At 41.7% G+C, this 27165-nt stretch overlaps 1 protein-coding gene across 3 annotated transcripts in view; it reads left to right on the forward strand.

The window, feature by feature from the left end:
- Positions 1-27165, forward strand: part of LOC110982957 (LIM domain kinase 1-like) — a 61327-nt gene that overhangs the window by 12049 nt on the left and 22113 nt on the right. Inside the window, exons 1-6 of one of the 3 annotated variants that reach the window (XM_022241777.2) lie at positions 5123-5527; positions 10654-10789; positions 17078-17187; positions 18020-18226; positions 24611-24704; positions 25198-25511. In XM_022241777.2, coding sequence (XP_022097469.2) covers positions 5388-5527; positions 10654-10789; positions 17078-17187; positions 18020-18226; positions 24611-24704; positions 25198-25511 — 1001 coding nt within the window. In that variant the 5' untranslated portion in view covers positions 5123-5387. Of the gene's footprint in view, positions 1-5122; positions 5528-10653; positions 10790-13964; positions 14115-17077; positions 17188-18019; positions 18227-24610; positions 24705-25197; positions 25512-27165 lie in introns of those variants that run through there. The other 2 variants (XM_022241787.2, XM_022241796.2) reach the window with 2 other exon arrangements.

Consider the following 27165-nt stretch of genomic DNA (forward strand, 5'->3'; position numbering starts at 1 on the left):
AAAATTCCCATTTCCCACAGTTTATACTTAGCATATTTTTTTTGGATAGTATTTCACATGTCATTGAGTATCCTGTTTTAAATACGACAGGTTTGGACTTCCTGTTTTGTTAGATGTACATACACTTGATTTCACGTATGAAACTAATCATGTTAAAATCAGCTAAAAGTTGCGTGCCCAATGATTGATGACATTTAGTTAACCAGTATTCATAAATTCTTCAGACAGTCTCCAGTCTCCCTATTCAGCAATGCACAATGTGACTGTGTATTAATTTTTGATAATGCTTGCTGCGATCTGATAATGCCTGCTGCGTAAAAACTTGGTAGCACCTGGATATGAGACGGGTTAATCCATTCCTATTTTTCAAGAGTCTGTGTACGCTGTGGCACGCAGCCTCACCATGCGAGTGCCAAGTCCATATAAGGAAATTCCTCTTGACAACTTGCACAAGGAATATACCATAAATGGACGGCGGTGTTTGGGAAAATGACAGTAAAAGTTTTGGGACAAAATGGAAATTTATCGTACGCTGACTTCCTTTGACTCTCTGACTAAAACGGTATTTATGAATGCGAGTAAATTTGTGCGTGGTCACTGGCTCAGGAGAATAACCGCTGATATTGATAATGCCTACATGTACATGTATGCCTGCGGCCTAAGCATGAGTTGCATCTGTTCTTAATTGCTTAAAGTGCTTGGCCAGTCTTAAATGCACATTTGAGATTGGCCAAGCATTTATTTATTCCCGTACTTTATTACCCTGGCTTATAAGGCCAAGGATTTCTTCTTGTGACTTCCGTAACATCCTTGTTATTGTTCTACAAATCTGATGTTTAAAAATATACATTCAGATAAAACAAATTTTAAATATATGCACACACATTCAGCCAAACGTGGCGAGCAAAAGCCAGTACCCGTATTAAAGTATGGGTGCTGTGTTTATGTCGTTTCTTTTCTAGTTTCATTTCATCCAGAAAAAAATTATATTTGTTCAACTATTTAACATAACAAAACAGAGTCACCTTAGTAGCTGATGAAATTGTGGGAATTATTTTCTAATCTATACATATTTCAGTGTTCAGCACATGCAGTATTTATATTGTTCACAATGCGGATGCGTTACCTAAAGTTTCTTGCATTGGAAGTTACCAATTCACCACCTGGGGAAGATTGTATTTTCTCTCCATCTGTGTGTGCAAAATGGGTAAAAAAAACAATGTAAGAGTCCATGTGATGAATTTTTCTCAGACACACTCTTTGAACATTTTATACTCTTCCTTAGTATGTGATCACTTTTTGGCATCCTTTGGAGGATAGGGTATTGAAATGTGCATTTAAAAAAAAAAACATTTAAAATTGTCCAAGCTGTACTTTACAAGTGACGGTACAATAATCATTGAAAACATATTTAATTTAAATACAAAGGTGTATTTCCAAAGCCTGCAGTAAAGTAATTGCATTGCACAGACTCTTAAAGTGGTGTTTTACAGGTAATTTACATGTTTTGGACCTTCAAGATTATCCAGTGTGCGGTACCCTCCCTGTATTTGTGCATGAACCGCAGTACCTGTTGTAAGTTCAAATACATGTAGAGAAAATCTGTCATAGAGAATGTGTACTCTGAACCAGTTACCTGGTTACTACAAGGATGATTTTGTTAGTGCTATTTTGATAATCACAGGTCACTCCCAAGAGGAAGCATGAATTGTCTAGGATATCTGCTGCCCTACGAGGGCGCTGTTCGAGCCAACCACTCCAATCTTGGTGACGTTCTGAGGGGTTTATCCTTTGAACCCGTATCCTCGCCAGGGCTGCTGACTAATCCATCTCCCCCGGGGGTTGGCATCCTGGATTTCAGGACTGTGCCCAATGAGGCGTGACACTCCGGGGGCCTGGGAGGGGGGAGATAGAAGGGAGCGGGGAGATAGAAGGGAGCGGGGGCGTCAGTAACAAGGCTGTGATCAATCCACATGCAATCCTTGATTGTTGATGGGTCCTCTGGAAAGGTTCTTGACAGTTGGTTGAAGAACTTGGTACCTTAATCAAAAACAAACGGAAGTTAACCATTTATTTGAGTGTCAATATCTCCATGGCAGGGCTGCTGAGGGTGTTTGAGAGTCGAATGTGACAATGGCGGATGCTCTGTAGTGCTTGAAATCAAACGCAGACACAGCTGTACAGTGTATGTGTATGTCCTACATGTACATGTTCATGTAGGACCAAATTGAACATGTAGGAATTGATGTCCAAGGCCAACCAGGGGTTTCAAAAAGGTTCAGAGCAGCAGGCAGATGGATGAAAGTAGGCGGCAGTGAGTCCCAGCCCCTAATTTGGGGGTGGGGGTGGGGCTTCAGGACCCGCCGAGGGCCCCAGAAGTTTATCCACACTTCTTAAGAGTTGTATGACTTAGCAGGGCCAAGGGAACACTGGTGCCTCTGGCCTGAGGAGCACTTCACCTGGCCCTGCTCCATGCACAAAACACGTAGAGTGTAAGGCATGGCCCCTGGAATATCAGGGGACCAAATCTTAATTCCTCACCAGATAACGTGCTTGGAGGCTGGTTTTCATTGCTATGGACAGAATGTAGAAGTGTTGAGCGAATGACTTTTTTCATTGTTTGAGTTGTCATTATTTTTGAGTATGAGAATTCTTGGTTTAGTGTGAGCATGTGAGCGTGAGTCCCACACTCAATGGGTTGGCGCTGAGGGTTGGCAGCCTTTGTGTGGGCCCATCCATCGTTTACTATCAATGCTAGGCTATGCTTGCAAATGCACAGTCACTGTTCAGATGGCAAAATGCTAATATTTGATTTTGCATTCATGGTGTGGACAGCTGCAGTTGGAGACTTTCTGGACATTCTAATTTGGAGGGCCGATTACTGAGTTGTTTGGAAGCATGTTTGGGGGCATGTGGCCAAGTGGTTAGGGTTTGTGACTTCCAATCATAGGGTTGGAGGTTCAAATCCAGCAGGTGACAGTATGTTGTGGCCCTTGGCAAGCCTCTTCACCCCTGCTTGCCTCTCTCCACCCAGGAGTATAAATGGGTACCAGCATTAGCTGTGGAAGCAACCTGTGATGGACTGGCATCCCATCCAGGGGGAATAGAAATATTCTCAGTCGTTTCATGCCAAGGAAACCGGAGATAAACACCGGTCTGATGAGCCAAACTGACTCGGATCAGACTCGCTTTTGGACGCTCACAAGTCCAGGCCAATTTTGGCCGAAAACTGTCCTGATTATTCAATATGAAAACGCTAGCATACAAGCAGGGCAAATGAACAGCTCAGCTTGTCCATAAGTTTAAAATTGACATCAGAACACTCGGCGCCAAACATTGCAGACGTGTGTGTGTTTCCAGCAGTTCGTGTGAAACGGCCTCATCATGGAATACCGTTATTATGTGTGAATATTTCTCCACCCATCGTTAATGGTCATGATGTATTCTGGAAACAACAGTTGTCACAGCAGCTCAGTAACTAAGCCATCAATTTCCTGCAGAAGCTGGCTCAGTAGAGGTCAAGTCCATCATTAGAATAAATAAGCAGGCTGGACTTCGCGCCGGCCTTGACTCCCATTATGCCTCTGGCTGGATAGGGCTTCTCAGCCACAGTTCAGTTCATGCCCATGGTGTAAACATACCTGTGTAGTTAAGGTGTCAAGGCTCTTTGCGGGCGCCAATATCCTGTGTGAAGTGTGTGTTGTACCTGATGTTAAAGGGCATATTAAAACAGCTTCTGGTGTACTTCAGGTCTTGAAATATGCCTCTCTGTGCTCATGTATACAGTCACCTTCACCTCTGAAAGAGTGGCCAGTGTTAATTTATAAGTCTCTTCACTCATTTTGTGCTGGACAGCCTGTGACCAACCTGTATTGCATCCTGCTGTGTAAACTGCTTATTTGTTTATTAAAACCCTCCTATGCTAAGATGCATTCTTGACACAGTTGTCATATCAGTCAAAATCAGTCACATTTCCCATACGTGTCCGTGTACTGGGGGAAATCAATTGGAAGGCATTTTTGACTGTTTTTGATGGTTAAAACAGAAGGAGGGTTAACAGGCGTAATGTTTTGTTAGGTCGTCTTGTCACTATACAGTCGTTGCCGTTCAGTGGTGTCAATTTGGGCCAGGAACTGGGGGGGTGGGGATTCTGGGGGGGGATAACTTGCCCAGCCATGGAAATTTGAAATGGAGAGGAAGGAGTGCCAATGCCATGTGACATTAGGAGTATGTGGTGTTTGACTTGATTCTAATTTTTAGCTCAAGTACCACATCTTACCTTTTTCACAAAAATCATAATTTTTGCCCCAAATTATCTGCAAGTGGTGAATTCAAAGCTTCTTATTGTAATGCAGTAGTTCACAGAAAACGTGGGAGTGAAATTAACATTTCAGTTGAATCTGCCATGACGGGGAGGACACAGCTGAACTTGTTATTGCATAAATGTAATGAGAATTACAATAGAGGGCAGTAGACAATTATGTCAATATCACCCCTGTATTGAAATTACACTTGCACACTAGTACCGGTAATGTATCTATACAGCATTTCAAAATCAATTTTTGTCGAGCCATTGGATAGTGCATGCAACTGGAAGCCTGTTTCCCGAGGTTTGCCTACCGCCAACAGCCATTTTGCTCCATTTCAATGTATTTTCTAAATTAAAGAACATACAGAAACAGTACTAAACAATTTGTTTCCTCTTTTGGGGGGTTTGGAAAAAAAATTCTTAATGGAAAAAGTTGGAGAAAGTTCCCTGCAGCTTCCTTAGCAAAGAACTCAGAAACCTTTTATGGTGAAAAAGACTAAGAAAAAAATGGTATCAAGTCCAGTTGTGAAAACCAGAGACAGAAGTATACAAGGCATTGCCAAGCCCACTTCTTGGAAAAATCACAGATAATGCAGTTTTCCCTTTGATTTTTTTCTCACAAGTCTTTACGTACACAATTTATGTGATGGATAAAATGGAAGCAGGACGGCCACAGGCAAAAGGTTGGGTACACATGTTTTCATAATCACGGCTGCATTCTGCCTCGGTGCTTTAAGTCAAAGAGATAGTACGTCATGTGCAAGTCCAGAGTCCCCGGTGGACTCGCTGTTATTGATAACACTGGCGAGATGCTGCAAAGGCAGCCGGGGCAAAGGCAGCCGGGGCACGTCACTAATCTACCAGGCAGAAGTCTCAGATGTCTTCAGCATGGGCTGTTAACATTCCTCATCCCTTGCCCTTCTCTTGCGGGGGAAGACAGGCAACATTGGCTTCGGCCTGGTGATATAACTTTGGCATGTCTTATCTCGCCCGTCGTCATCACCGTGGAGCCACCGTTGGGTTTCTCCCTCTGATTTGAGCCCCTATCCCCCCAAAGATTCCTTCAAGCGTGTGTACCATGGCCTCGCATCCCCGTGGTGATTCCCTCCCAGAAAACAGGAACTTGTCGGGAATATTGGATTCGGCGAACAGAAATGTCTCGGCGGGCAAGCACAGGAGTGAGGTGACTTGTTTATATCTGATGCCACAGGACATCAGGTAAATAACTGCAGCGTGGATGTCTGCACAGAAGCCTTTTTTTTTTCAGAGTGCCTCAGCTAAGTCTTTAATGCATGTTGTTATATTGTTTCTGTTCCCAATGCATAGCTTTCCAGATTTCACATGAAGTGTGTACTGCATTATTTTTGTATCTTTATTATTTGTAACATCTTTCGACACGTAGAAGGTGCACAACTATTTGGATTGCTAAATTTCTTTAGATGCTGAGTTGGTTTACGTGTACATTTCCAAGTCCATGTCATGACACTATGATATGTGACCCACTCTGCAGAAAGGTGTATCAAGTCGTGCAATATAAAAACGCATAATGGCCCATTCCATACGACGAGGGTGAAAATACCAGTATTTGGAAATATTTTGAGGCCGATTGTTTGACCAGAAAGCCTCTCTTGCGGAGGAAAACCAAGAGAGTGTCATATTTAAGTTTGATGTTTCTGTTTGTTATGATTAAAGGGCACTATCTCAAAAAGCACATGTGATAAAATGAAATTATATGAATATGCAAATGGCAAATAACTCCAAAATGCAAAATGCCACTGGAATAAATTATATATCAAATGAAAGCTTGGGATGTGAGCAATTTTATTAAATATATAAGTCAAATTTTAAAAAGTGACAAAATACACCATGTTGCAGAGCCGGTCACATTATGTGTATGCATGTCTACATGTCCACATCGCGTGCAGTCCCCAAGGTCGGGCCATTATTTAATGATGAACAGTGTTCCAGGCAGAGCCCTCATGCTTATCAGTAATTACATTACTTCATGGAGGCACTGTTCATATATGCACATGATACAATCTTGTGCATAGCTGAGGAGTACATTTTAGATGGTTTGATTATAATGCGAAGGGGATATATGAATGCATCTAGACTATTTGGATGCTAACATTCGGCAAGTAAATTTGTTATGTGAAAGCAGTAAAAGGTATTTCTGTAGAAATTTGCCGTCTTCCCTTTTTTTGGGGGTGGCTTTTTTGTTTTAAGCACCTTAAGCTAACAAGATGAGATGGAGGTCACCAGAGCAACTTCTGAGTGACCAGATTTTAAATACATTGTGCATTTTGACATTGATGGGACCTCTCCTTGGTTTCCCCATGCCAAGTCTGTATACAACTCGGTGATGAGTTGAAATAAACGAGTTACATGTAGGTATGTTGTTTCTACACCTATATCTACTGCTCCAGGGAAAGGTATATGTCCATTTACAGGAACTCCTAATGTATGCAGCCTCTGTTATCCTGTCACTGATGGACATGAATTTGGCCAGTGTGCGTTGTGTACATGTACTGTTTGCCAATTGGAGTTTTGCTTGTACGACACAAACACAGTAAAGGGAGCCAAGCATGTTGCCCTCTCGTTGGCAACGTTTAATTTCCTTCTGAAAACACTTGTGCATGTATGCTTGAGCATTTGAAGCTGGTATGTGTGAATCATCATGGGTTTGACGTGAGTTAAACTAAATGCCTTTTTTCCGGGGGAGAGGTTGAAAATGACAAATTTCCACTTTTCATATCAAAATGGATAGTACTTTTCTTTTGTCCTGTTTTGACAGCAAATGAGTGCTACAAAACTGATAAGAGTTGTTCCATTGTTTCACTTTATGCTGATCCAAATGTAAAATAGATATTGGAGTTTTCAAATAATAGCAAAAATTTACAGCGACAAAGTACAAGTACCTTAAAACCACCCCTACCATCTTTTGAGTCATTCATATACATGTACATAGGCACCAACTCGTTATGCAGGGTACCGGTACATGTAGTGATGATGCCAATATAGTTTTTGCTGGAGGGCAACCACATGCACCATTTGAAGCGGACAGATCTTATAAGTTCAGTGCAGTGTACATAATATTTTCTAGTAATATAGCGAAGGTTTTCCCAAAGTGCCATCGTGTAAGAGAATTTGCGGTAGCTTTGAAGCCTGGTTGAAACCCATAGTACGACGATACTGGGAACAGATTGATTTACAGTACTGCCCCATCAGACATTTGCCTGCAAGAGGCCACTTATCAATTTCACCATCCAAATCTTACATACAGGTAATGCAGGGGACCGTCCATTCCTCATAGGTGTGTTTTGGGGGGCAGTGCCATGTAAACATGAGTGTACTTGTTTACCCTCCTAAATAATTCTGGATTTGGTACTTAGAAATTCCAGTTAAAGTGTGTCCATCTAAGGGGAGTCAGGTTGGTGTAGTGGCTCATTCCTCGCCTTCCACCTCCGAGGCTGAGGTTCAAATCCCACCTAGGTCAGCATGTAGATTTGTTTTTCAGTCCCTGTCTGATCCCGTGGATTTTCCCTGAAATAATTACCCAGGGTTTTCCTCCCACCTCTAAAGCTGAACATTTCTTTATTGTCTTCTGAATTGTCACTTCACCCTGTAAGTGGTGCTTTCTTTTTCAATAATTGGCTGTCAAAACAATGGATCATCCTGTATTGTGAATCATCCTCATTGTTCGGTCTAGAAGTTCAAGGAAACCTCCAAATTCAGTTGAAATATTCTTCGTGGAAGAACCTAGTCAACATGTAAACCCGGATGGAGTCCGATTCTTGGCTACAGAGGTGGAAGGCAAGGAAATTACTCATGGTTACCGGCACTGAATGTACTTTTGTCATAACACTGGGCACCATGCCCATACTTCTACTCCATGCTAAAGTTGCCAACCTCTGCTCATGCTTCAGTTAAATTCAAGACATTCTAATGTTTTATGTGAAATCAGGAAGATCCGGAACAGCTGAGTTGTATGGACTTAAAAACAAAAACATGTAGTGTATAACTCCACAAATGTGCGGTATGATCACACAGAGAGCTTCATACACTGTGGAATTACACAGAACCAGTTTTTCATCTGAATGTGCACAAATTTGCTGCAACTTCACATTTGTACCAGCAGCTTTGTGATTGTTCATTGCCCCCACCCACTTTGCTATCTATATGTAGAACACACGGCTTCATTAAACACATGCCTAATTTGTTCACTTAACCTACCAATGATATCACTCCGTGGTGGCATGATATTATTTTCAGCCAAACATACACATTTTTGAAAACAAGACGCCACAACCACAGTACTGTACTTTACAAAATTGGGCTTTACAACTGCTGACCTTGGTGGTCCTTCACTGCTATTCAAAATTGTGTGTCATTTTGTTACCATATCATTGCTTTTTGAGAAACAGACACTGTTGTGGAACAATATTAAATTTTGTTGCAGTGCTTGGCCATGGCCCATGTCTACTTGAGGGTTATACACATGTTTATTTGACCAACCTAGAGTGGGCGTTCCTTTGTTTTTATGTACCTGAAGTTTAGAGAACTCAGTGGAAATGCTCTTTCGTTTTGCACTAAGAACACTCTTTAATAATGCAGGATTTTTGCTGGTTTCCTGGACTGATCCACCTCCTTTTGCTACAAATAGCCCTAATCCCAAAATGCCTCTAAAGCTGTTTTCCATAAACGGGGTAACCTAGTGTTGAAACAGGCTTAGTCCACACGACGTTTACACAACCTGCACATGCCGACCTCTTTTGTTGATGGATCCACACTAAGGTTGACACAGACCAGTTCAAATCTGTGTTTGTGTGTACAAACTAGTGCACGCATGCAACTTTTCCTTGGATCAGCCCATTTCCCCATTTTTCGCTTCACATTCAGGCCATAGAACGTTGAAAAAACACTGTCTAAAGTCTTGTAAAGATTAGAATTTCCTTGTGTTTTGTCATAGCCCAAGATGTATGCCTGCTAATGGGAATCACTCAAATGGGGGACAGGTACGAGTTGGCATGTCACCCAGCACTGCCTGAGAAATTTACCAAGTCATGTTTAAACATGCTTCATGTTACCAAGCAAAGGAAATCACTGCCTGTTTGTTTACACGTCATCCGGCATAAAATGGTGTACAGATATTGCGTGCTACAGAGTGGAACGAGAGGAATGTTATCACTGGGAAAAAAAGTTTACCTTATGGTAATAGTCCTTCCATTTTACAAGTTCAAGATCATTCACTTTGCTTTGACATGAAGTGGTTATTTAACAGGGAATTGGTCAATGTTACCCGTATCATGACTAACGTGGCAGCTTCTCTTAACATTTCTGAAAAATCGTCATTTGGGGAGTTCAGTTCCTCCGCGAGAATGCCCAGAGTAAAAAATGCGCCAGTGAGGGCGGCAAACAAATTCAGTGATTTGATGCTGTCATAATACAGCTCTTGTTACCCCAGAGTTTCTTGACCTTGTTGCCGTGATAGGGGTTTTATAGCTCTAGAACAGAGGGGAAAAAACAGGTAAAGCAAGTTAGAGGTCATTCTCGTCAAATGACCACGGCCATCTGCCTGAAATTCATTAGGACCTTGCTCCGCTTCAAATAATCATACGATCCAGTGTTGATCAACATTGTCAATTGAAAAGCAATTCCAAGGCGCTCTCACTGTCCGGCCTCTTTTAGTTCACAGTTAAGTGTGAGCTAGCACAGTGCTCACCCACGCAGGTGCATTCGCCCTGAAAAAATGAAACAGTTGTATAATTACAGAGCTGTAGTGTGATGTCATCAAAACAAGCTTTTATTGGATGCTTCTGATGACTGTTGTTTTCAGTTTGCGTGATATGAAAGACTTCAACTTGTGCTTTTGAAGTCAGTAGCAATCTTTAGTTTAGTATTTACCTACTACATGGTTTTATATACTAGTAAATTTCATAACAATTCACCGTTTTGTGTATGACCAATGTGGTTGATCTCTAAAGCCACTCGACTGACATACAGATCCAAGTCTGCTGCGTCGATCGAGTCCTTGAAATCAATGTCCGAAATGAATATGAATACTGGTGCATGATTGTGTGCTTGTCAAGCAGCACATATTGGGTTACAACCTCCCCAGGTTTTGTTTGCGGCACTCTGCGGTTCATAATCAGTGAGGATCAAATGTTCAAAAGCCGTTACAAGGATTACCTTAAATTGTTGAATAGTACACGTGAATCCCTTATGGAGCCCTGCCGTGGATGGCAGTAGTAATGAATATCACGTGATTTGAGTCCCACCAATCAAATGACAAGAATAGAATTACAGATAAATCTTTCAGTGGAGTTTTGTTTGTTTGTTTGCAGATGTACAGTTTGCAACAACAAACTATCATCTTGGTACTTTGAGAGAGACGGTAAGCTGTACTGTAGGCAGGACTACCTGGCCAAGTTTGGGGAATCCTGCAATGGCTGTGCCCAGATCATCACAGGACCAGTTATGGTAAGATGAGAACTATAGTTTGTGCCATATTGAAGGGCTTATCCTGCCAAATGCATCTGTGAACAAATGAGGACACCCATGTCCTCTGTAGAAGCAAACAGGATAATTGTACCATTATTGTGGATCGGGACACAATCATTTGTGTATAATACATGTACATTCACCCATACAGCATCAAGTTGAGTAGGTGATCAACTTAACTTCATCAGAGGATCTCTCTCCAGGAGCAAAATCTTTCACCGAATCCCCCTGGGCTCTTAACCAGAAAGAGTACTGAACCTAACGACGTTCAACAGATACAACATGTACGATAAGGGGAGTCATTGTTATTATTGGCACTCAGACTGGACTGAATCTGTTACCCGCCAACAGGTCAAGAGTGTTGAAGTTGGAGTCATGTGATGTGGAGAGGTCTCTGTGATATACAGATGACTTGTAGAGCAGCAGCACCAAACCTTTCAAACTCTTGCACAACCCAACCATGGCACCACCAGCCACAAAGTTTGTTCCATACCACAGTTTTTTTATAAAGGTTCGATTTAATGTGTCGTTTAAAACAGTTCCATTCTACTGGTTCCAACTTCAAATTTGCTTTTGACAAAAAAACTTCTTGTTGAGTCTTGTGTGTATGACTCCATGGGTCATGGCGCAGTACAGGACGTGACGCACTTACCGATAAAAGTTTGGCACGACACCCAACACGTTATAATAACTTTGTCAGTTTCACCAATAGGGCACCAGAAAACATAACCAGGCCCAGTGTATTCAAGAAAATCTTTTTCAATGCTAATTTCATGTTCTTTGATAGCAACAGGAGAAGATTTACTCTATAGTACAGTTGCAATTCACATTATTGTCTGCTCTGCTAATCTAATGCAAAGCTGTTTTCTCTCTTTCACTGTCTAATCTCGTACTTTTCTCGTTCAGCATTTTGGTCAACACTTTAATACTCGGGTTATCCGATTCCAAGAGTTTCCTGACAGTCCAATATTAGGCGGTTGACTCAGTCGATATCATCCTGTTGTTGATATTTGTGATCACAATCCACTTCCTTCCTTCTGCTACTGTTTTATTCTTCTTTCTTTCCCCTTTTTTTTTGGTTCCAACTGAGGTTCCGTTCCTCAGTGACCACTGATGACCGAAACATGAACCAAACGTACAATTTCTTACGTGTATACGAGGTTGTGCTCAAGGACATCATGTGTCATTTTAAACCAATTTTGCCTTCACTCCAACCGAAAAAGGACGAAAGATCTACGTACATGGACAGCACCACCCGTCCTCAGCCTTGTATTGTTTGAGTGATAATTGACATTTGCTGAAGAGTACGCCAGTGTTGAAAATGTTCTCGGCGGCTTTAACAATTCCTTGCCTCCAAAAGGAATGGACCTTTCCCATGAAATATGCAAATAAGGCAGGCGCATGTGCATTACTACCACAGGTTGGCAAAGTTGCTTAAATCTATGATGGAACAATACAAATCTCCATGCACGCAACTTTGAGCACATACACGCCGTTTCTGTATAAGCATAGTGTGGCATGAGTGCCAAACTTAAAGACAAGGAACTGTTACTTTCAGACCGCAGGACACTGGAAACTTCATTTGCTTTCAAGAGAAGTGTGCTGAAGTGTCGGAAAAGGGTTTTAATACGGTGTGGATAGGTTTCAGGTTCATGGTTAAAGCAGGTCTCCTACTCTGCCGACAGTCTTGACGGATGCGCTTGCCAACTAGCGGTAGTAGCACACATGCGCCCGTCCGATTTGCATATTTCACGGGAAATATGCATTTCATGTACCTTTTGGAGAAAATTACACCCACATTTTTGAGTTTGACACCATTCGTGGGACTCATGAATAATACCTAAACTTTTTTTTTTAAATTCTAGCAAAAAAATGAAATAAATTAACAACAAATCAAAACTTTCAATCATCAGAATTATTTACTTTCATGCACTCTGGTTCATGCGTGAATATTCTGCCGATTCCGTGCCTTGCTTGGAAAGTTCCCATAAGCACTGCTACGTGCCAGATTGGTTTTTCCTCGAATACTTCCTCTTTACACATCAGAGTGGGCCCACAAGTCTTGCATCACGCCAGATTAGATATTGATTTTATGCCAGCGTCGGCAAATTGCTGTAGCAGACTATTAGCCAAATGTTGCGTTCGGCATTCAGGGGCCAATCTAAGGAACTGCCAGGCATGAATTATCGCTCAGCAGTTTCATTTTACTGAGATATACATTTATTCCAGCCAAAAACGGCAGAAATCACATGCCTCGCAAAACACTTTTGTTGATCTGATTCACTCTGCCCCTTCTCCCCCCCCCCAAAGAAGCTAAACAAACACACCCCCACAAGTGTGTATTTGCCTGCAACTGGGGACCCCCTATTGTTCCTCTTTTGTTTGTACTTTAACTTTTTTAGAAGACTACCCATATGTTTTGTACACAGTTGTCAATCGGGGACCCTCTGTCAATCGGGGACCTTATTGTCCTCTATTGTTCAGGGTCCCCAATTGAACGCAGAAACCAACACACACACACAAAAGATCTAGACTATCTGCCCATCAACTAATGTAGCAGAAATTAGTTCTAGTTTTGGATCCATTAGGTGTGGCTCTGAGATCAAATTTCAAATATGAACTAACAGTCCCAAATCCTCCAATTTCAATACGATGTTAGGTTCACCCTAGGGGGTTAGTGTTACAGTTGTTATACAGGGCTATTTTAGTTACCTGCTTCCACAAAGTTTCCTTAATACCAGTTTGTACAGTTATATACCACACTTTACTACAAACCTCATGTGAGATTGCTTTCCTGTGTTATGATTGTCTTTCTGTGTCAGTTCAAGTACAAGTGTACCATGTGGTTAACCACAACCTTTACAGTGTAATTTGACCCTCCTACGTGTGTGAGAGAAAGTGGCTTTTGAATTTTCAGACTTCGGGGGGAAAATCCCTAGTTGTCTGTGTTTTTTGTCATCTTCTTATGAAAAGTCCCACAGATTTTGTTGTCGATGAGTTGGTTTCCGGTGGGAGTGATTTTTGCATATTCATAGGCAGTAGGAAGTTTACAGGATACCGGTGCATGTAACACCCGGAAGGCTCTCACAGTAATCGGTGGGGAAGGTTGTTTAATAGTCTGACGTCAGGTTCATATCAGTTACGACATGTTTCAGAAATAAAGCTTGACACAATCACAAACAAGCCAGAGAGTGTGTTTGTCCGTTGAGGGGTACACTACATTTTAATCGCCTCAGTGAGTCTTGAGTCGTGTGTCGATATAATAGCCAGGGTCAAGATGTCTTTGGAATGTCTGCGTATATGGGTAAGGACTATGTGTAGGTGACTCTGCACCAAATGATTACACAGAATCGATTCTGAAAAACTCTGTGGTGATATAAAAATCCCTTTGTCAAATTATCTCTGTGATGTAATCAAAATTCCTTCCAAAAATGTTTCTGGCTATCATGAAGTAAGTTGTGAGATTTTGCTAAGGAGGTCATGAATACACCCTGAGAAGCAGATAACTAGATTTTCTTTGTTTTTTTGGCTGAAATGGTGTCATCATGGTGTTTTTTTTGTTTTTATTTTTTTTCTCCGTTTGTATCATCTTTGTGATATATCATGTTTTGTATTCGCTAGTGGTAAAAACCAGGTGAGCATCTTTGTCCATGACTTGTGACTTGAGTAATAAACATTAGATGACCTCATGAATGCGGGAATGCAACTGTTAGTGTACGTGACATGTGTGTGACATTAATGATAAAGAAATAGTTTTGAGGACACATTGTGTAAACAAATGCCAACCACTTCCACTGTGGACAGCAGCCTTTTTTAAAGCTTTTCTGAATTCTGCTCAGAACCACTTTCATACTGAATTAACGACTTCCAAACTTGAAGAATGTTACTTATTGGAATACTTCTTGATTTTAGTTTCCTCAGATGCATACTGTGATACAGGGACATGTCAGCGCTGTATAGTGCGACCAAAACAGTCGGATTTGCACCTAAAAAATGATGATTTGAAACCAAATGTTTAATTCTTATCTCAAGTGGCGACCGTGATTTGTGCGCGTTATTCGCCTGCCTTGTCAGTCATATTTAATGAACGATCGCTGCCCAGCTTTCTTCTACGTGCACCGAGCAATATGTCTCTATGATCACGCATTTCTTCCCTCCATCTCACTGTGTTCACAGCATGAGACTATGTTAACTGTAATGTAGTTTATGCGAAGGTACGTACACGCACAGGTGCTAAGCACCCGAGTCGACTGGTTTGTGGTTGCACGCTGTATAGAGTGTGTATGGGGAACTGAGATGTTTTGCGTGTTCATAATGCACTAGCAGTCTACGCACGCCACGATTCCAGTACAATGAACTTGTTTCAGTCCAAAATGTAGCTGAAGTTTGAAACCAATGCTTCCCTTGGTCCGGTCCGGTCCCAGGTACGAAATACTCAAACGTCAAAGAACAAACAGGCCTTGTCTTTTCTTTCAGCTGTTTTTTTTTTCGTATAATTGGTAGCCATTTTTGATTTATTCCACAAGCACAAAATCCAAAGCCTTTCTGTCCTGCAGATAATTGCCAGAATAATGCTTCTCTGCGTTTTGTCAGATTTTGTACATGGAACTTGTGTATTTTGCAAATGTGCATGCCATGTGTACAAAAATCAACCTGGTGGCTAACTTTTTCTAGGAGCCAATGGCTCCCCATTTTAATTTTCTCCCTACAAACTCTGTACATGTTCATCCTCAAAAACATTGTTAACATTTCATGTTGTGTTAATGAAGCTGAGAGAAGTTACATCGTTAATCTCACGTTAGATGCAAATGTCTCTGTGTTGTCAATCCATTCAAAAATGAATCACTTGTATTGTAGACCGTCTAGTACATGTAACAGAAGTTATTCAACAATTTGTCTACGTACATTACACCAGATAATTAATTTAATGCTGTAAATGGAGGCTTTTGAGAAGCACAAGGGAATTGAGTAATTCCAGAAATTAGGGGTCCATTTTTTTTTGAGTCTCTGTCAACATTTGACATACGATTTTGTGAGTTCAGAACACATTTTCTAATTTCCAAGAGTGCTGAATTAATGCAGGCTACCTACCAAACAGATAGTAAAACTTTGAAATCAATTCCAGTGGTATTTCCATGTCAAATAACAAAGAAGAGATGTAACAGGGACGCAAAAATGTCACACTTTGGACCCCTAATTTCTGGAATTACCCAATTACAAAAAGGACATGTATGTACATGTGTATTTCAGTGTTTGTTGGAAAGGTACACTGGTACTGAGAATAGAAACTCTGTCCTGGAATTACAGAGCCATTGATTAAGAGTAACAAGGACACTTATGGAAAACAAAAACTGAAGCTCCAATTTTCCTAATGAAACAGATCCACCGACCGCCCACTTTCCCTAGAGCAGTTTACATTTAGTCACGTGGCAATGTCTTGTACTGTTATATTTCCGGCTATAAGGGGAACAAACGCCCCTCCCCCTTCCCCACGCTAGTGTCTCATCCGTCAAATTTACAACTTCCACGGATCAAACTCGAGGCTAATCTTAAGCAGGGCTGGACCCTACGCAAGGAAATGGCCATTAGCCATTGGCTCACAGTTCTCAGACAACGGCTTCCTTCGTTTTTTTTTTTTCTTCTTTTTTTTCTCCCCCTTTCAAATTGGACAGTCACTTAACTGCACAGATCGGTGCTGGATGGATGAGTATTTGGACGTGCAGGTATTTGTTCACCAGGAGTTTGACTCGGCGGTAGTCTGGGGGTTGTCGTTCATTGTTTATTGGGAAAACCGTATTAGATGAAGTATGTTTTTGTTGCCGTTTTGTTACCTCCTGTGGAGGAAACTCAAGGTAGGTAGTGGTAGGTGGAAGCTGTGGTCTCAAAATGCTTGAAATAATGACAAATGGTCGCAAGCAGGAATTGGATTACAACCAAAGTCACAAAACCTGTCCAGAGTTGGTTTATGTAACAGTTTGCGTTAATGCCATTGTGTGTCTTTCTCAGAACAACTTTTACTGGGAAGGAAACGCAAACCTGAGCAGGTCAGCCACAGTTGCACGTAAACAACCACCCCAGATATATTGGTTCATGTTGGTTGGCAGTTAGAGGAGCGACACTGAACTTTCTCTGACCGCTTGCGGTTGTAATACGATGTGGATGAAGGCTACACACCGTGGAGGATGTGTGTCAGACCAGGCTAGGCCACAGCGATTTTTGAAAAAAAATCGCCCTTTTCTTGATATGGGTTTTGGGTTTTATATGCAGGTCGCCGGGGAGCACAAATACCATCCGGACTGCTTTGTTTGCATCAAATGCGGAGTGTTCATCGGTGATGGTGACAGTTACGCATTGGTGGAGAGATCAAAACTGTACTGGTATGTCAAGGACTGAAACACATCAACTTGGCACCAAAAAACATGGATTAGTGTTATTAAAAGATCCATAGTTGGAATCTGTATGACGATGTTGTGTACTGCAGTAAAACATGTAGACACACAAGTCTTTGAGATGTCAGAGCTTTTTATGGGCACTTGGGTCTGCTGAGGGCTGAGTGGCTAATCCAAATTACCTATAATTGGGTGGAGGATTTCACTATCATCTGGAACACTCCCACGCTAGCGAGTTATCATGTGATAACATTCCACGCAGTCCTTTCACTTTCAGTGAGTGTTGAGAGCTTTATAGACTGTACAGTTAAAATTTGAGATCCATTTTGCAATGGTGAGGAGAGTTTGGACAGTGACGACAAATTTGGAATTGTCTCTACCTCCCCCAAAAGGAAAAGACTTGCTGGAGATGTGTCTTCCTCAACAAAGACTTAAATACTCAGCCAAAATATTATTTTAGTTTGACAAACTTTTGCAAACTCGACAGGAAAATTTCGTTCCACATTTCTTTTCTTAGTTTAAAATTTTGCAAAATAAAACCTGACCTAAATCATGCTCGGCTTGTAACTTTCAGAAGGAGCAGGTTTCTGCACGTTTGATATAAGATCGTTGAAAATGCGCTGCACAATCTTCATTCTAATCATGTCTCGTTTCCGTTGATCTTTTTATCTAAACCAGAACTAATGTCTTTGAATTTGATTCTTTTATCGAGTGAAACTAGAGCTGTGCAGTCAGTGATACCTGTTTTGAATCAATTTGGTCAGTTTTTCTGTCTGGAGTTTCCCACTGACACTTGTGGGTCTGCTTTCTCCAATCCCAGTGGCCAGTGCTACCACAGCATCCTGGTGCCCATCATCTCCACCACCCCGGACTCCAGGGTACCCCACACCGTCCAGCTGGTCACCATCCCGCCCACCCCCGAGGGGCAGAAGAGGTTCTCGGTCTCGGTGGAGGAAACTCTGCAGTACCCCACGTCGCCCACGCCAGAGTCTACCAGGGTCTCTATGCAGAGCCTCTGTGTCAAAGAGTGAGTTGATCACAAGTGAATGTATTTGTCAACAAATGTTACCTTAGAGCAAGGTCAATCAAGGTCAGTTGCATTGACCAACATGCAGAGTATCTTCCATCTGTGCACTCGTCCGGCTGATGGTAACTCTAACCCATTTGAGAGAAATCTCCCTGGAGCCTATAAACCCATCATTGTGTAGGAATCTGATGGCGCATTTTTAAACTTTCAAGGGGCATTTGAGGTCCATGTGAAGGAATGGGGATGCGACTTTTTAAGTTTTCCAAAATACCCTGCTGCTAATGACATCAAACATAACGTAACTCTAAAGTTTGGAAGCATTTGTTGAACATCACTTAAAATAGCTCCACCTCCCATTTTAGTTATCAGCTTTTCTCTTCGGACAAATTTCAAACGTCTCTCCCAGCTAAACAAGTGTTTCACAATCGCCTCCTCTCAAAATCTGTGCACTTCATGTTTAAACCTTAATAAGTTAAGTAACACTGGGCCTTACTTGTACATCAAACACGAATACTTGGTTTAACAAGGATCTATTTCCAATTTGGTTGATTCAATGTGAGCCACCTAAAACGACTGTGTAAGTTACGCTGTAATTTGTTCCACAACTTGTGAAGTAAAATACATGTAAGCAGAGTTACGTTATTGCATAAAGTTTTGTGAAATTGGCTGCTGTTGGGTTTTGAAAGATGTGCTAGATGATTAAGGATTAACATGAGACCATTTCTAATCAAAGTATGGTCAAACTTCTCATGTTGTCCCAGGACTTGATGATGTTGGCTTCATACTATAAATTAACGCACGTAGTCACCAGCCACGTTTGATTAGCAACCAATTTGTCAACCACTGTCAATTTTGCCTGGAACGTAAATGTAGGCTAAATTTATCCTGAGCGTAGGTTTTTAGGGAAAATCGCTCAGCATTCAGCAAACTGTTAGTGATCAAGCTCGTCCACTGATGACCAACAGTGCAACCAATCGGAGGAAGATGGAGGACTACGCCTGTTCTGACCAGCTTCGGCTTGCCTGCATGCAATGTGGCATACAGTCAAGCAAAGCCTATCCACAGCTCCTTCTTCATACCCAAGGGCATAGGCATTTTCTCAAAGCACTTGAATTTTGGGTGGAAGTACTTACACCATGCATAGCCATACATAGCTAAGGAAGCATTGAAGTGTTGATCTATGGCACTCTAAACCCATTCACTACATGTACGTGTGCCCTGCACTTCCCCTAGTAAACCTGCCGTTGGCACTTACTTTGTTAGCACACGTTGCACCGCTTAGGATATCGTATGCTTTGGTTTCTGACGGTGTGACACTTAACTGCATGGGACTGAGGAGGTCCTATAATTCTGTTTTGTTCATTTATTACAAGCAAATTCTTAATGGGCGGGCACAGGGCAATCAGGTGTGTGATGCGCCGTGGTATTTTTGTCCAAAAAAAATTCTTCCCCTTATTTTAATAAGATCCCATTTTTGCATCAAGGAGATGTGAAGTATGTTCAATTAACACCGTAGAAGTTAATCTCTTTTTTTTGAGTTGTGTGGTTCAGAGAAGAACCAGTTGTTACAACTTTACCTTTTTGGACACTGTGCTCTGTTTGTCTCAAGGAGAGATGTTAATTGATTTATTGATAGTTCACCCTTCATGAACATTTAGATTTTCTACTCGGTGAGTATGCAGTGTTATAAACATGGAGTAACATCATTGATGTACTGATACGGACGCACTGTGCTATTTTGAAGGGGGGGTGGATTTTCATGCTAGTGTAGAAATTTCGACTTTGACTTTGATGTAGGGCTGAGTCGATTCAAATAATTCACTATTCAAATATTTGACCTTCAATTTGATCAAATATACGAATACTCGGTCTTACTGACCAGCAGGTTGTTGATGAAGAAACCATACAAAATCAGTAGCAATGACGCACACAATTGTACATTATAATCAGTATAATAGCTTCTCACATCTGGGAGTATCTCTAGCCACAGTTTAGCAAGATTGAAGAGATGAACAATACTTCTTGCCCTGTTGAAAATTTCTATTCCTTTTAAATTGTTCAATGAATAATTTACTTTTAAAATCGTTGTAACATTTCTGACGCTTTTCATTTAAATCTGCTTGAAACAAGCCTCCACAGTGCAGTTCTTCTCATTAAAAACAAAGAAAATTTTCCCTTACGTTTCATGAATTTTACATTCGAATACTCAAATTTGAAAAATAATATTTGAATATTTGACGATCGATTGAATATTCGGCTATTCAGATATCCAGCACAGCCCTACTTTGATATCTTTGGTTTATAATGAGTTCGTAGTGATAATGAAAGAACAAGTATGCAGTGCTAAGCCAATAAGGATGCAGGCAATTGGAGCGGGTCAACCGTGCATTGTGTCCAAGTCGAAGGCAAATCCCCCATTAACAAGGCAAGTCCAACTTCCTCGACCAACACCCACTGTAATAATCAGCAGTCCACCCTGAGTTGAAGTTCACCCTTTGCCTTCAGCTTTCAAGGTCACAACTTTCTCCGGTGGTGCCCTACTCATGTACCGTTGCTTCCATGCACTGCACATTCCCTGAAGCACTGGTTTTTCTCTTTTCCTGTGTATAAATCGCCTGCATGTACATGTACCTTCACCTGAAAAGCCAGTCTTGACAATTTTGGGATGGAATTCCCCTAGGGAAATCGTCGACAGTGTTACAGTTAAGGTTCTGGTGCTTCAAGCCCATTCCCTGAGCTGTGACTGAAGTTGGGGTTGGGGGAGGGATATTGAAGCCCCAAGGTGCCAGTTCTTGCACATGCACTAGAGTAAGCTTCAATTGTAATCTTTTGAGCTCTCTTTAGGCTACACAACATCACTTTACTCTTAACTCACTTAATGCTATACTTACTAAGACTGTTTGGTAATAAATTTGCTTACAAATCACTTAAAGGTGATCTGGTGATGTTGTCTGATGATGAGGAGGGCCTACCGGTATATTTGAACCCCAAACCCCAAGTATACAGGCCTGTGATTGAACAGATACTAATGGTAAAGAGATTTAGTGGTTAGATTACAAACCTGATCATTTTTTCCTAAATGCTACATGTACATGTACATGGTGAAGCTGTATTTCTGGCTAATTAGTGCATTACATCATGGCCAGCAAACTGCCCTGAACTGGTTCAGGCCATTCGGTTTTGCTTAGTTTTTCTGCACAGTTTTTCTGCAGAGAGGGTGCTGTGCAGTTTTCTGCATAGATGAGCCACGGCCAGTTTGTGTGTGAAAAGGCTCATGGACTATTTTTGGATGGCTATATCAGAGTACTTTTGCACAACACTTTCTGTTGTGTTTCTGCACTTCCTCATTTGTGACTGCGTGTTTGTCATTCATTTTCTGAAGTGATAGGTAAGTGTTAATAGACACCTGACTGCAGCATTGCAGGAGTTCTTGAGATACATTTCCTGAAAATAATCTGAAATCTACAAAGAGTCAGGTTTTTTTAAAGATTTGTTTGTCATCACACGATAGAGTGAGCTATACAATAAACTCTTTATTTAGCATTTCTTGAATAAAGAGGACACTCTTGTTCCGTTCCAACGTACTCATAAAATGTTTTTGTACTGGACGACTATTCACCAAATTCCTGTTTAGATTTTGTCCCACACATGTGCTAATCAAAACCTCACAGGAGGATTGAATAATATCAGCAGTCTGATTTGGAAGTTCAGTAAATCACCATCTCACCCTTGCATGCATTTTGGGGGGGGGTTATAAGTTTTCTCAGGCTGGTGTACTTCATCGTGTGCGTATCAGCCAAACACGTCGTCGCCGAGTACCTAAGAATGTATGGTATGCATGTCCATGGTTGGATTTCCAAGTCCGTAGCACTCATGTGCATGGACAATGCAATGTGTGCATGCCAAAAAATTCTGTGCACAGACATGACAGGCCAAGTAATCAGTCCAGTGACAATGATAAAGCCATTCTCCAAACTAATTCTTTGAGAGTGCTCCTTGGTACATGCAAGATTTTTGGAAAGATAGTTGCAAATTGATTTAGGGTCTCAAATACATGCACAGGGATAGAGCATACATTAAACCATTTTTTTTTAAAGCTCTAAGCTATACATATTGACAACGTTGACTGCCAACTACGAGTTTTCTGGTAGTCGCAGGTGTACTGGATTCTGCCACTACAAGTATCCTCGTTGGAAATGAAAGGCTTTTGTAAGGTAAATTGAATACACTGGCATCACCGAAGAACACGACAAATATGCTGCTGGCAGTGTCGAGGACGTACATCCATAAAATGCTCATGTTCAAGCTGACACCTGCAAAGTACCTATTAAATATGCACGCATGTGTATTACACTTGGCAAACGGGAACACCCCTTTGAAATTATGTGCGGCAGTCAACGTGTTTATGATATGGACTCATTAAGTCAACTTTAGTCCAGCAAATATCTTGGAGCATATAGTCTACCCAGAGTTTTGCTTTGACATTCATAGGCGTCTATCTAAAATGATGTCAAACAGTCTTCATACATGGAGGAACAGTACAGAGATACACAAAAAAGGTGATTCTAAGAAAAAATTCATTTCCTGCATCCTTTAAGCATGCTTTAGGCCCAAACTGCACTGACAGTAAATATTGGCGGAGTTCCCGATATCCTGGTTTATTTGTCCGTGTAAGTTTCAAACAGACTTCCTAACAGAAAATCACGGATGGACTTAGGGATTTTGCCATCGTACAAAAGTGTGTGCTACTGCATGGAACCCTCGGCCCGATTTCCAGACATCACTTTCACTTTGCATTATCTTTATCGGATTGTTAAAAGAAAGAGTTTGAAGCTCATCAGCAAAGACTTCGAACTGCACTTCAAGAGAATTGAAGTGCCCCAAGTTACTGGTGAAAGACAGTCATTCATGTGGGTCTTAGCGCCCAGTAAATGACGTTGTTTTTTTTTTTATGAAGAATTTTTGAAGAATTTTGAAAATGGAACATTTAGAAAAATGCCTGGAAACTTGTTCCACATATGCAAATTCCACTCGGCAGAAAGTAGTTAACCTGTGCATGTACACCAGCACATGTATAATGTGGACAGCTGTTCTTTGCTTGACACACATACACATGCATATGCAGTGAAGCCTACAAGTTTTGAGATCCGTAATCACACTGAATGTCTCAAAGATCAGCCCCCCCCGTGATTAAACCACAGGTAGTGGGAAGTATGACATTTCCACAGGATTCTATTTCAGGCAGTGCTCCAAATTAGCCATTCTCAGAGGATAATAATAGACAGTGGTTGGCATTTAAATGAATTGGTGTTTAAAGTGGCATTTTGTTAACATGCGTCAAGGGATCATAGCACTTTACCTGCAGATAGGCCAGGTTGCCGTTAACCTTACAGTAGTCCCAAACCCGATACACAAAAGTAACTGAACTTTAAAAGCACAAGAACGGATAACCCTCAAGGCATTATAAGCTCTTGATTTTCTAAGGTGTTCAATGCACTTTTGACCTTAAATTGAAAAAGATGGCCATGGATCTCTCATTGCCGTTGATATTGATCCCAAATTTGAGACGACATCAAAGAGAGTGTGCAGCATTATCCAGCTGCTGTCTAGTTAACTGTAATGTCGATCTGCTGCACTGATTCAAATTTGAAACAGATTCTTAATTCATGATCAGTGATTTATAGTCTTTTTCATGTTGTTGAATTTTATTTATAATAGAAACCATTTCAAAAGAGTCATTAAATGCTTGAATTCTAACCTGCTAAACCTGGTACATGGAAGTGGCATTTTTAGAAGATTTTTTCCAGAATCAGAGGCCTTGGTTCTATTGTTATCCCTTTATTGTTACATCTATATGGGGATATGTACAAGCTTGGTCAGTGCTTCCACTTCAAGTGCTTTTGACCTGAAAATCTAATTCCTCAATCTGAACCAGCACTGGCTGTACACACTGCATGTCTTCCGGCTTTATTTAAACCCAACTAATTTGGCGTAGGACAGGAAATCTGAGTCCTTCGGAGTGTTCCAGTGCAATGCTGCAATGTACCCAGTGGATTTGGCTGCAGTTCCTGCCTTGCTTGCGAGGGTTTCCGTAGAGATTAAAACCCTTCACTTTGTTCTCCCTCCTTCAAACTGATGTTTCCTTCCTTTGCTGTCCTGTCGAATCTTCCGTCATCTGAGCCAAGAGGAAGAAAAGAGCTGTAAAATTCAGTGAAGCAGTTTGAAATTTGTGAAACTTTATATACATATATTGGAATTGCAGAAAATGTTGTATAGTTGTTTGGCAGTTTCATCAGCCCCTATCCAAAAATTGCAAACAAATCTCAATTTCCGTACTTTCGTATTATTGTATTTAGGTATTGTTTCTGTTTTTTTACCGCACAGTGTCGAAAGCATCCCTGGTGAACCTACCCTCAGAGTTGGCGACAGAATTCTTGAGGTCAACGGAACCCCGGTGCAGAGACAAAACTTATTTGAGGTGGGTATGGCTGTCTGTCTGTTGGTCTCTCTTTCTGTGTGTCAGACTGTCTGTCCGTATCACATTCTACACTGTGACTATTTCAACACTGGGAATTCATGAGTCGACTGGGAAGTTCACATTCACCAGTGTAAGCACCCTCTTTACTTTATAAGTCTTGTGTTTAATACGTCATCCTTGCCAGGTTGTTCAGCATTCTCCCTGTAGTCCCTGTGCACATTCACCCCCCCTGATGATGCATCTCCCCTCCCTCCATGGTAATGCAAAGAGATTGGGGTGATACAATTTGTGTGATAGTAGATTTGAAAGTTAACTGTGCAGCATTGATAGGAGCATTCTATATTTATCATATGGCTGCACCGTGCATTGGGACAGATAATGCAGTGACGCATAATCAACCCACCAATCATACGATGAGGTTTACTCAAATGGTTCTCCCGTTAGTTTCCGTCATACAAGTCTGAGTTGTTTTTGTTCTCTTCTTGCCCAACAGCTGGATAGGCTGATCAGCCGTAGCACCACAGAGCTTCATCTGACCGTGGAACGTGACCCCCAGTTTCCCTCCACGCCGACAAAGATAACGAAAACAACCAGAACCACAACTACAACGACAACAAAAACAGATTCCCCCTCGTCAACTCAGGAGCACCGTTCCACAGTCCCGTCGGTGCCCAGCAGACCAAAGACATTAAACCTGGCTGCCAGGCAGCAGATCAACCAGAGCCAGGAAGACAAGGAGAGAAAGATGAAGTTGGAGGTGGAGCACCCTATCACGAGACCGGAGAGGGGCTCCTCCCTGTCCAAAATGTAAGTCAAAGAAGTGGAGGGGATGGGGAATTTCTTAAAAACCTGTAGCCAAAATGAATCAGCACGAGTCTCAGGCCATTCATAGAACGGACACAACCAGTTTGTGTTGAAGCTAGGCGGCGGTCTTGCTAGCATCGTAGACCAGTCTGGTTACTAGGAAATTACAAGCCCCTTTAAGGCCAGTCACATTTAATAAGTACAAAAAATAATAAAGGAATGTCTTTGTTACAGTTTTATTGGATAATCTTGTGACGTGACACTGCATGTCATGACATGTCATTGTCATGACAATGTGACAATGCAGCTGACTTGAGAGGACGTGAGAAGGAATAGACTGAAACGGTGATTCTTGCAGTCAACTTTGTACAACTTGAATTTACGTAAAAGTGCAACTCCACATTTTATCCCAATTAAAGTCTGTCTTTCCCTGCTAACTGCAAGTGTGGACTCCACGATGATCACGCCTGCTTGGCGGGATTGATTTTAGCCACTCTACTCAGTTCAGCACCACAGTGGCATTGATCCGTGGACATTTCAGGTCACTGTTGACATTTTCGACCCATCATTTCCTTGAATGGCGGTGCGGACGGGTGGCGATGGGCTACTGGCCAAGACTCTCCCTTGGCTAGCTGTCCTCACTTGTGCCCCAGGGATGACCGAACAAGCAAAGATTCCCCCCGCAGACCTCCTTGTCAACAAGAGACAGACCAAGTTCACGCCTTAGCTCGGCCATAGGTTTTCCTGTCCGGAACTGTGGAATTTGATGAAAGTTGGAAGCAAGCATGCAGCTACAAAACTTGTAGCATTCATGGAGTTAAGCCTGGTTTCCATGTCAATGTAAAAGGGATACAGAGAGCATCGCCGATCAGTCCCCAACGATATGCAATGATAGGAAACACTTTATCGTGACTAACGCATACCTCGACGCAGACAGTCAGGAAAGTTGGATCAGGTTCAACTTTGCCAACTATCTGCATCAAGTCACTAAAGAAGGCCTGTACAAACATGCGCGCCAGCATGAGGGACATACAACAATGTCCCTCTCTCTCAGTACGACTCATTTTGCCTGTCTCGTTTTAGCACTAACAGATGCAGCCCTAATTGTCAACAAAATAGCGGACCATAAACAAAATACATCAAACTGGAGTATCAGTTTGGCTTCAAGAGGCGGCATTTCCACCTGAAAGAAAGGCGCTTTATGTGGAAATGTTCTGAGTTTTGGACATCATTTTGTTCACTTTTTGGGTGGAATGACGTTACGTAGTATCTCATCCATGACTGTCTGTGCCTCGATGTCTTGCATGCCATCGACATTCATTTCTTTCTGGATGCCTGAGCGTGATACTGAACATTGCCCATAAGGTGATCATCGATGGTTGGACAGCTGTCACCTAATGGGAGCAACTAAGGCTGCGTTAGTTTTTGAAAGATGTCACAAAAACTTTTGAAGTTCTGTTCCAGTCCATCCCCAATCTTGGTCATGAAAAGGTCTCGGGATGCAATTCTTTGACAATGGGTATCAGTTGGGTTTGATCGGGCATGTATTTTCCCTCCTAAACACTTCGCTTGATTTCCTCTTGTTATCGGTGATCATTTTGCAGTTGCCTTTAAGACTGTAGGCCCCTGTAACTCCCAGGGATTAGACATTCTTAAC

Source organism: Acanthaster planci, linkage group LG09, assembly GCF_054643075.1.
Source record: "Acanthaster planci isolate LZ-2023a linkage group LG09, COTS_SCS, whole genome shotgun sequence".
Classification (NCBI taxonomy): domain Eukaryota; kingdom Metazoa; phylum Echinodermata; class Asteroidea; order Valvatida; family Acanthasteridae; genus Acanthaster; species Acanthaster planci.